The following is a 10380-nucleotide window of genomic DNA, read 5'->3' on the forward strand; positions in this document are numbered from 1 at the left end:
CTCTCGAGGTAAGCTACAAGAATATGTAATAAAAAATGGGGAGTTCCATTTAAGAAAACATCGACCACATTGACCTCACCTTGAAAAGACCACTTAAGGTCAAATCCATATTTTTATCATGTGGCTCCCTCGAAACCATGCAACTTTTGTCTGAAACATTTTTTGATATCTCACTTCGTTTCCGAAAAATATGCCCGCGTCACTATAAATGCCGCACCCTGTATACACTCATGACAAGAATTTGAATACGGATATAGAAAGTAAATAGTGCGCCGCATAGCGGTAAGTGAATAAACTATACTATTATAATAAATTATATAAATGGCTAAAAGCTGCAAATTCTGCTCGGTTTCTGCTGCCAATTTGCCATCAGATTGCGCGCGCGCAGATCTTGCTCGGTTTCTGCCGACAATCTGACGTCAAGTCAAGTTAGCAGATCCTGCTCGATTTCTGCTACTAATCTGTCATCAAATTGCACGCGCGCAGATCCTGCTCGGTTTTTGCTATCAATCTGCCATCAGATTGCGCGCGCGCAGATCTTGCTCGGTTTTTGCAACCAATCTGACGTCAAGTCATGTTAGCAAATCTTGCTCGTTTTCTGCTATCAGATTCTATGAGCATACTCTGCTTTGTTTTTGGCACCAATCTGTCGATTTAATCTGAAATAACAACTTCTGTACTAAATTTGTATCCTTTTTGCTAACAATAATTGATAGCAGGCACTTGGCATGATTTGCTTTCGACAGACTTGGCTATCTGGGGACTATTTAATGAACTTGGACGTGGTCATGGAGGCATAGGTTTTCCTAGTATCGATGGCGCAATAGATTGTACACATATTCGTTTGGTACATACTAGACTTCAAAATGTTGACGAAATTTTTAGAAATAGAAAAGGATACTTTTCTTTGAATGTTCAGGTACATATATACTTATTTGAATAATTTAAGAAAATATTTCATACAAAAGATATATATTCAATAAAGCTAGCTTATCTCGCTTTTTTCTTTTTAGGTTGTTTTTGGACTACGTACAGAAATTCTAGATATCGTTCCAGAGTGGCCAAGAAGTGAACACGATAGCCGTATCTTTCAAAATTCTCGCATATATATGCGATACAGGCAAGGCGAACTAGATGGAATACTTGTGGGAGATGCTGGATATCCCGCATTGCCTTTTTTACTTACGCCGATTGGTAATCCTATAACGGATGAAGAAATAAGGTTCGACATGTATTTTATAACTACGATTTAAAATTTTTTATATAATTGTATTATATTTATGACACACATATTTTTTGTTTCAGTTTGTTTAGAAAAGGAATCATGCAGAATTTAAGTCGCGCGCCAGTCGTCTGCTATCGACTTTCGACTTGATTTTATACATTTTGGTCCTTCGAACCGGATATTTACGGTGAATGACATTAAAGATGAAGCTCAATCACATTACTAATCGAATAGAGCAGCAGTTCATACTGATGGACTTAATTGCTAACGCAGTTGATAACTTAACCAAGGTTGGGTTATCAAATATCACTTCTCATAGAGTAAATGCTCGCCTCACTTCTCTGAAAGAAAATTGGGAAAAATTCTCTCTTTCTCATAAAGCCATCAGCTTAGCAACTACTGAGTTGAATCCAGAGGAACAATCGCATTTAAAAAAATATTCCTATTTTTCAGAAAATCTATATTCCATGACACATGAATGTTACCTTGAGGCAGTCGAGAAAATGAGTATAATACTCGATTCTGAACAAAGGACTATGCATAAAACCGCCTCATCTCAATCTATTTCTCAGACGTCAAACTTTCCAACCTTTTATCAGCATGCTCGTTTACCACGAATCGACATACCTAAATTTAATGGCACACCTGCAGATTGGTTATCTTTCAAAGATTTATTCACCTCTCTGATTTCAGCTAATCCTACCTTGAGTTCAGTTGAGAAATTACAATATTTAAAAACTAGCCTTGTCGGATCTGCAGCTTATTTACTCAAAAATACGACGCTTACGGCAGACAATTTCCAAAAGACTTGGGAAGCCTTGATCTCATTTTATGAAAACAAACGGCTATTAGTAAACGCCGCTCTACATTCACTACTCTCTTTAAAACGCATGACGAAAGAGTCAGCTAGTGAGCTTGAACAACTTTATACCAACATCACGCAAATTTACCGAACATTGGAGACACTGCAACGACCTATTCATTTGTGGGATGACTTTCTTGTCTTCATTGCCGTTCAACGATTGGACTCAGAATCTGTTAAGGCATGGGAGCACCATTTAGGCTCATCCAAGGAACCTCCAACATGGAGCTAATTCACCGAGTTTCTATTCACTAGGTTGCATTCCCTTCAAGCTTTTGAAAAGTCTCGTGGTGGAAAACTTGTTTCACAATCACAACAGAATCCTTTGAAATCCCACTTCCAAGGAAAATCGAAGGAAAATAATTCAAATAGCTCTAGCTCGTGCTCAATTTGTTCAGCAAAACATTATACATCAAATTGCCCGCAATATACGTCACAAACCGTTCAGCAGCGATTGGCAATTATAACAAAGAATAAATTATGTTATAATTGCTTAGGACAACATCGAGTGTCAGCATGCCGTATACCGAAACGCTGTCACAAGTGTGGGCGCAAGCACCATACCACCATCCATCAAGCCAATTCTCAACCGTCTTGCTCGGAGTCTGGTTCTACAAAGTCGATTGAATCTACTGCGACAGCTTCTAAGACGACTGATACACACGTCTTACATTCGATATCTTCACAAAAGATTTTATCATGCGTTTTTTTGGCAATCGCTCAGGTAACTGTTGTGGCACAAAATGGAGAAATCTCCAGAGTTCGAGCCTTAATAGATCAAGGCTCTGAAATTTCCTTAATTTCGGAACGTCTGGTACAAAGACTTAAACTTCCTCGAAGAAAATCATCACTTCCATTAGTCGGTATAGGAGCACAAAAATCCAGCCAAACTCGAGGCATTACTTCTTTCAAACTCAGACCTTATGATGGAGATCTTGAACATTGTATCTCGGCTCACATACTACCAAAACTTACATTTTCAATTCCTTCTGTAAGAATTGAAAAAGCAGAATGGCCACACATTCAAGGATTAAAATTAGCCGATCCAAATTTTACAATACCTGGACCAATCGATATAATATTAGGAGCTGATGTATACGGCCAGATAATCGAAGAAGGTTGCAAAAGGAGAGATACAAACAAATTTAGTTTGTTCCAAAACTAAGGTAGCTCCCCTTAAAAGACTTACCATTCCACGTCTAGAACTCTCAGGAGCTGTATTGCTTTCAAAATTAGTATCTCACGTTTTACGAATCTTAGAACTTGACCATGTCCCTGTACATCTTTGGACCGATTCATCTATCACACAAACCTGGATAAACAATCATCCTTCGCGGTGGAAGGATTTCGTTCACAACCGAGTATGTTACATTCAAGAGACCGTACCACAAGCAATCTGGCATTTTGTACCAGGCCAAGAAAACCCCGCCGACTTCGCCACTAGAGGGTTAACGCCTGCTCAATTGTCTGACCTCTCGGTATGGTGGACGGGACCTCATTGGCTACGACAACATCCTTCAATGTGGCCGGAAGAGCCGCAAACAGTAAATTCCAAAGACAACCTTGAAGAACGACCAATCCAAGTAGTAACTATTACAGGCGATAGATCACTAAAGCCGTGGAATCTCCTTAATCGATACTCAAGCCTAAATCGATTATTACGCATCACTGCAATATGTCAGCAAGTAATCAATCGATTTCGAGGAACGCAAGATTCAAGTAGAACTAGACAAATAACTCCACAAGCTTTAGAAGCAGCAAAATTCTATTGGGTCAAAGCAGTCCAACAACATCATTTTCAACAGGAAATTGTAACGGTTCACCTTTCCCGTACGCCGCGGATCAAGGCTCGCCGGTGCCAGGATTCGGGAGAAGGGGGAAACTCCAACTAACTTTACCTCGGTATAAGCGGTTTAAATAATTAGATTTATTCAAAAAGATATTTAACACTGAAAGCTATGCGAAGCAACATGCGGGTACGGTGTGTACAGAGTTTTGCGCGGGAGCGGTTGTTATTCGCAAGGTGACGTGCAAGCACGGTGCGTACAGAGTTTCGCGCATGAGCTCGGGAAGCGAGCGTGGCTTAAGCGGCCGTGTTCTGCAGTCGCGGTGGTCGCATGCAAATAAGCTATGATTAATCCAAGGTACAGTACAGATCTTAAACACTACCGGGTGTCGCGTGGCCTTCGATGTAATTCCAACTGCCTGGCGGCCTTATCCTTAAAAGGACGGGGCGTCGGCGTTCTCGGCGTTCTATCCTTAAAAGGACTGACGCTCCTTAATAGTCTGAAGGCCGTGCGTAAAGGTGGAATCGGCGCGACACTTGGCGGGAATCCTAATGTCTAATTAACTCTACAGTCAGAATGCGCGGTATATACAGTGCGGGCTTACAATATGAGCAGGTCGCGGTATATACAAACGGTGCTAGAGTCTATCAGGACGCGGAGACCGGAGCGGTCTTACTGGTTACGGTATATGTACAACGGTCTCACGAACTAACGGGTCGCGGTATTTAGACGGAAAGATACACGGAGACCAAAGCGGTCTTACGGTGGAAACGGTCGCGGTATACACGAACGGTGCGCGGGGCGCGGTACGGTCTTACGAACTAGGAGTGCGCCGTCCCAGCAACCGGGAAGCCCGGCATAACCACGGGTAGCCCGTGACCTGGTGTAACGCTAGGTATCAGGGTGCGCCGTCCCAGCAACCGGGTAACCCGGCGTAACTACGGGTAGCCCGTAGCCTGGTGTAACGCGGTATAGGTTTCGGATCAGGAATTGTACTAGGTAGGACTCGGGATCGGGAACTGGTAATGCTATGCTCGCCGGAGCGCCTTATATACCGGCGGCCGGCCTCCCACTTGCGCGATTCAACGTGTGGTGGGGTGGTCCCTACGGTGGGGCCGCGACACGGGTGTGGGAGCTTAGGGACGCCATAAGCGCCGGGCCTAGAAAAGCGCGTGGTGGAACGGCCCGCTAGGCCGTTAGTAACGGTATCGTTACAAAATTAAGACTCTTTCTCAAAGACAATCACTACCTTTATCTAATCCACTCCTTCGGCTTACTCCTTTTACAGACTCCAATGGATTGTTGCGAATCGGAGGTCGTCTTCAATCCTTTCTTTTGCCATCAAGTGCCAAACATCCCTTGATCATCCCTAAGGAATCAGCATTAACCACCCTCATAATATCTGACGCACATCTACGTACGATGCACGGAGGCACGCAACTAACTCTCTCCTTCATAAGAAATGAATTCTGGATTATAGGAGGCCGAACCCCTGTGAGGTCACATATATTAAAGTGCGTGCGATGTGCTCGATACCGACAAAAGCGAGCACAACAGATCATGGGACAACTTCCAGTCGAGAAATTAACCCCATCTCGTCCATTTCTAAACTCTGGTGTTGACTATGCAGGACCTTTTACTATCAAGACTTGGAAAGGGAAGAACGCCCGAACCTATAAAGCGTATTTAGCTCTTTTCGTCTGTCACTCCACGTCAGCCGTCCACCTTGAGCTCGTTACAGATTATTCTACTGACGCATTCATGGCTGCATATAAACGATTCACCGCAAGACGAGGGATTTGCGCCACCTTAATGAGCGATTGCGGCACAAATTTCAAAGGCGCGAATATCGAACTACAAAATCTATTCGCCGCATCCTCAAACAAACTTGGAAGATTAGCAGCAATGTTAGCCACAGACGGAACTCAATGGAAGTTTATTCCACCTAGCGCTCCTCACTTCGGGGGAAAGTGGGAGGCAGGAATCAAATCTGTGAAATATCACCTCAAGCGAGTCCTTGGTGAGACCATTCTTACTTATGAAGAAATGACTACATTGTTGACTCAAATTGAAGCAGTTCTCAATTCGCGGCCTTTAACTCCCCTCACGGACGACCCAGAAGACTTAAATGCATTAACTCCGGGTCACTTCTTAATTGGAAGCACACTAGCTATCGTCCCAGAGCCATCACTTGAGATCGTTAAGAGCTCACGTCTCTCTAGATGGCAATTACTTCGTCAGATGTTAGATAGTTTTTGGTCACGGTGGTCTACCGAATACCTACAACGATATCTTGCCATTTACAAGTGGAGCCGACCTGCTCCATCACTCAAGGAAGGCGCTCTTGTTCTGGTTATCGATGAACGATATCCTCCTTCAAAATGGCCTCTGGGACGAGTTATTCAGACTCATCCCGGGAAAGATGGGCATACGAGAGTGGTCACTGTTCGCACCCAAACAACCTCTCTGAAACGACCAGTAGTAAAACTCTGTCCTCTCCCGATCCCAGTGGATACTCTCTAGCTCATTCGTTCGTTAACCCCCCCTGTTAACGAAGGCGGGCGGGAATGTTTAGAAAAGGAATCATGCAGAATTTAAGTCGCGCGCCAGTTGTCTGCTATCGACTTTCGATTTATTCATTGCGTTGTGAAGAGGTGTGATAGTGCTACGTATTTTTTGTTTATCTCTCTTCTCTTTTCCGGTTTCTTCCCCACTTGGTTTTTGTTTTTTAGCCATTACGTGAAAAAAATCAGTAAAGAGTCACGACGTTGACATCACGTGTTGAGTCATATAGTGAATTTTAATCTGACTATCTTAAGTTTCGGTTCTAGATTGGATATTTATAATTGTTCTTCCCTCTATGAAAAGGATGAATGAGATTTAACATTCCATTTTAAGTAATCCTGTTTAATAATTTAATTTATTTAATTCCAGATTTTTATTTTGTTTAAAATAAGCTAAGGTTATAAATAATATTTATTGTTCTAGTTTTTATTTCATTTTCAATTTTAATTTAGAATCGTTTATTATAACAATAAAAACAATTATCCTGCTTTCTTCTTTTTTGCTGTCATTCACCTTAATCTACTTCTCAATAAAATAAGACTTGATTTTATACACAGTTATAACACAATTCATGGAAGAACAAGAAGAATTGTCGAGAGGACATTTGGTATTTGGAAACGTAGATTTTCTTGTTTGTCAAAAGGGCTTACTACAAAATTGTTAACGTCTACATCAATCGTTGTGGCATATGCTGTTCTACATAATCTTTCATTAATTTTAAATGATAACTTAAAAGACGATGATGAAGAAATAGTAAATATAAATAATGAAGTCCCGGTGGCCGAACCTCACTGGCAGCCTGGAGATGGCATTCTCATACGAAATGCTCTTATCGAACGACTGTTCAGGTAAAATTTTTCTTATGATATATACAATATAAGATGTGCGTGTGTGTGTGTGTGTGTGTATAATTGGTTTAAAAAATATATTTTTATTTTAGATGAATAAGAAAATATTTGCAGATGACAAAGCTGAAGTTATACGGACAATGAATATTCAAGTACAGAAGAGACATGCAATGAGAGTGATATAGATCGTGAAAAATATATTAAAGAGTCCACAAGTTTTAAATATAGAAAAGAATGCATGAATGATAATGTAAGTGAAATAAAGAAGATACAATGATAATGATGAAGATAAAAGTAAAGAAGGAGAAGGAAAAGAAGAAATTTAGATGTACAAATATGAAGAATAGAAATAAATCTAATTTTAAATGGGATACACTTTTATTGTGTGTAAACATAAACTTTTATTTATACATAAACTGTTCGAACATAACATAAACTGTTATTTATACATAAATTGTTTGAAAATAACATAAATTGTTTAAACATAACATAAACTGTGAAAACATTAACTAATGTTTATACATAAACTGTTCGAACATAACATAAAGTGTGAAAACATAAAAACTGTTGTTAATACATAAACTTATATTAACTAAACTAAATGTATAAAAAAACTTACATAACTAAATAAAACTCAATATTATATATGTAATATAAATACTTTCTTATTTGATTGCTCTGAGTTGTGCTCTTTTTATTTCTATTTCCAAAGTTTGAATATCTTTTACGCGTTGCAACTCTAAACTGTTAATTTCTTTTAAATGATTTGCGTGTGTGTTAACATATAACACAAATATGTAATGAAATAAATATACCTTCCAATTCTATACTGCTCATGTTTGTACAATCTTCCTTGCCCGATTCTAATATTTCTACAGTTTGATTAGTAGATATCATTCCAAATATAAAATCTTGTTTATCTAAAACATATTATACAAGTAATAAGTTGCATTAATATTAAAAAAAGTTCAATATATAGGTCGGTATTCCTAGTCCGTTCTTAGAAATACTTTCCGTTCTACCCTTACGGAAAAAAACTTGTGGCACTATTGAAATGACAACTATTGAATAATTATTAATGCACACTACATCAATAGTAATTTCGCGCACTATTGGAATTCGCATTAGTAGTGTTACTTTCGTACTATTAGTGTTAAGTTGATCCTCAAGTGTGCGCACTAGTGGATCACTATAGTTTACTAATTGCCAATCTACAAGTTTTCATTGAAATTGAGACTAGTGTATTCTTTTTGAATAACAACGTGAATAAAAATAAGAACGATAAATATATTTCTATAGAAATAAAACAACACTGTGACATTAATTGTACTTTCATTCGCAAGATCAAGTACAAATAATAATACAATAATCTGACTAGTTGTATTGGTCCCGATTATTAAAAACACTGGAAACTAACCGTTATTCGACTTATTTACGACGCTTAATCTGCGTTCTTTGGGTTTTTCGCCTTTATATATGCTGGTTCCTTTAACTTTACTTGTTGGTTTCTCCTTTATTATTTGATCCTCTATTTCGAGGAACTGCATTATTGCACTTCTGCTGCACTGCTTTGCGGAACATCTTGTCGAAATCTTTTTCTATTGGAAATTTGTTCTTAACGTATGCTGAAAGCACATATATTTATTAGTTTTCGAACTGCCAACTATGCGAAATCAATACTCTGCATCGCACAAATTATAATCATATCTTTCATAGCTTCAATTTTCACCGTGTCGAGTTTCTTTTTAGCGGCTATACCTTTTTCGCGATGAAAATTTGCCACAGTTCCTGTAAGCGAGGAGGTAGCTAACTCTTCTTTTGAAAATAGCAAAGACATCATTTCGCATATCAACTTAGAGGCAGATGTGTGATTGCACAAGGAAAGACGAGTGGCGTTCACTACACAAGAGTCTGGTCCTCCAAGGTCGATTGTCTTTTCCTGTTAAATGTTTTATACAAAATATGATAAAACTTTTAGATAATTATTAAATGTAACGATATTCATATTTATAAAACTACATCGAATGAGAATTGAAAACCAAAGTAACATCATCCATATACTACATATACTACATATACTTGAAAATCGACACTCCAAAAATATTAATTTCTTTTGTAAATAGCATTTTAATTGAAATATGTAATGATTTTAACCTTATGTACTACGATTGATTGATGATCATCCGAGGACTTCACTTTATCAGCTGCATGATTCGATTCTTGTACATGTTCTAATTCATGTGTGTTGACTGTTTTTATCGCGACGTCTGGACTATCAGGGAAGTCTTTCGGTGATGATTCTAGGTTGTAATTTGGTAGTACTACCAGATTATGCTCGGATATCAAAGGTATCGACTCACGTGATGGTGCTGGTTCACGAAACTCTGTAGCTGATCTTTGAAACGATTTCAACTTATCGCTTGGTAGATCTAACTCCTTATTTTGTACTATCGATACAGGCGATGCATCGGCTGTAGACGATTTCAACTTATTGTTTGGTAGATCCATCTTGCTGATCCAGATCGGATCAGAATTTAGTGTCATTGCTGGAGGAATGTAATCTCGCTCACGTTCAATGATGCAGTTACTTATTGCTTGTACTTTCTACAAAACAAATGAACACAATTAGCACATCGTTTCATACTATTTACAAATATACGATGTAATGCAAATGTAAGTCAAAATTACATATACCTGTTGTAGTTGATCTAGCTGATGATTGAAAGACTCGGTTTTCCATGATGCAGATTGCAAATTGACCGTGAGATCTTTCATCATTTTATCTATCTTTGACAAATCTAAAAAATAAATAACGGTGATTACTGAGGATCTTATTAAGAGAGTTGAGTCACTCAGAATTAACAAATTATTGTTTTAAGTGCTTTTATTGCTTAAGGATATATGTATCGAAAAAGCATAAAAAAATGTATTTGTGAAGGAATGATTACTCATTAGAGTGCAACACGTTTAAAAATCTACCTATTAATTTTGTGAATTGCAGGCATTGAAATAAAGTAATTCGATAATAGTAGTGTATCTAGGAGAGTTCTAACCCAGGTCCTCTGAGGGGGGGGGGGCAAGGGGAAATCAGCG

General features: G+C 38.7%; 1 protein-coding gene and 2 long non-coding RNA genes across 3 annotated transcripts; 2 read left to right on the forward strand and 1 right to left on the reverse strand.

Moving 5' to 3' along the window:
• Positions 1-499: 499 nt before the first annotated feature.
• Positions 500-1386, forward strand: LOC115245305. The gene is made up of 3 exons (XR_003885507.1): positions 500-919; positions 1014-1222; positions 1306-1386. It is a non-coding gene; the product is annotated as an uncharacterized LOC115245305 (long non-coding RNA).
• A 5429-nt stretch (positions 1387-6815) lies between these two features.
• LOC115245308 lies at positions 6816-7935 on the forward strand. Its single transcript, XR_003885508.1, has 2 exons — positions 6816-7287; positions 7380-7935. It is a non-coding gene; the product is annotated as an uncharacterized LOC115245308 (long non-coding RNA).
• Positions 7936-8595: 660 nt separating this feature from the next.
• LOC115245309 lies at positions 8596-10149 on the reverse strand. Its single transcript, XM_029823571.1, has 4 exons — positions 9982-10149; positions 9442-9891; positions 9046-9226; positions 8596-8912 (listed from the first exon to the last, which is right to left on the reverse strand). Exons 1-4 carry the CDS (start codon positions 10063-10065, stop codon positions 8782-8784), a joined length of 846 nt encoding a protein of 281 aa, XP_029679431.1. The 5' UTR covers positions 10066-10149; the 3' UTR covers positions 8596-8781.
• Positions 10150-10380: the final 231 nt, after the last annotated feature.

This window comes from Formica exsecta, unplaced genomic scaffold (assembly GCF_003651465.1).
Source record: "Formica exsecta isolate Colony F162 unplaced genomic scaffold, ASM365146v1 scaffold935, whole genome shotgun sequence".
NCBI classification, from domain to species: Eukaryota; Metazoa; Arthropoda; class Insecta; order Hymenoptera; family Formicidae; genus Formica; species Formica exsecta.

Coding starts and splice junctions, on each gene's coding strand:
- LOC115245309 (XM_029823571.1), bottom strand. CDS start 10,065: ATGATGAAAGATCTCACGGTCAATTTGCAATCTGCATCATGGAAAACC. Junction 9,892..9,981: donor AGCTAGATCAACTACAACAG/GTATATGTAATT, acceptor TTTGTTTTGTAG/AAAGTACAAGCAATAAGTAA. Junction 8,913..9,045: donor AAATTTTCATCGCGAAAAAG/GTATAGCCGCTA, acceptor ATGTGCTTTCAG/CATACGTTAAGAACAAATTT.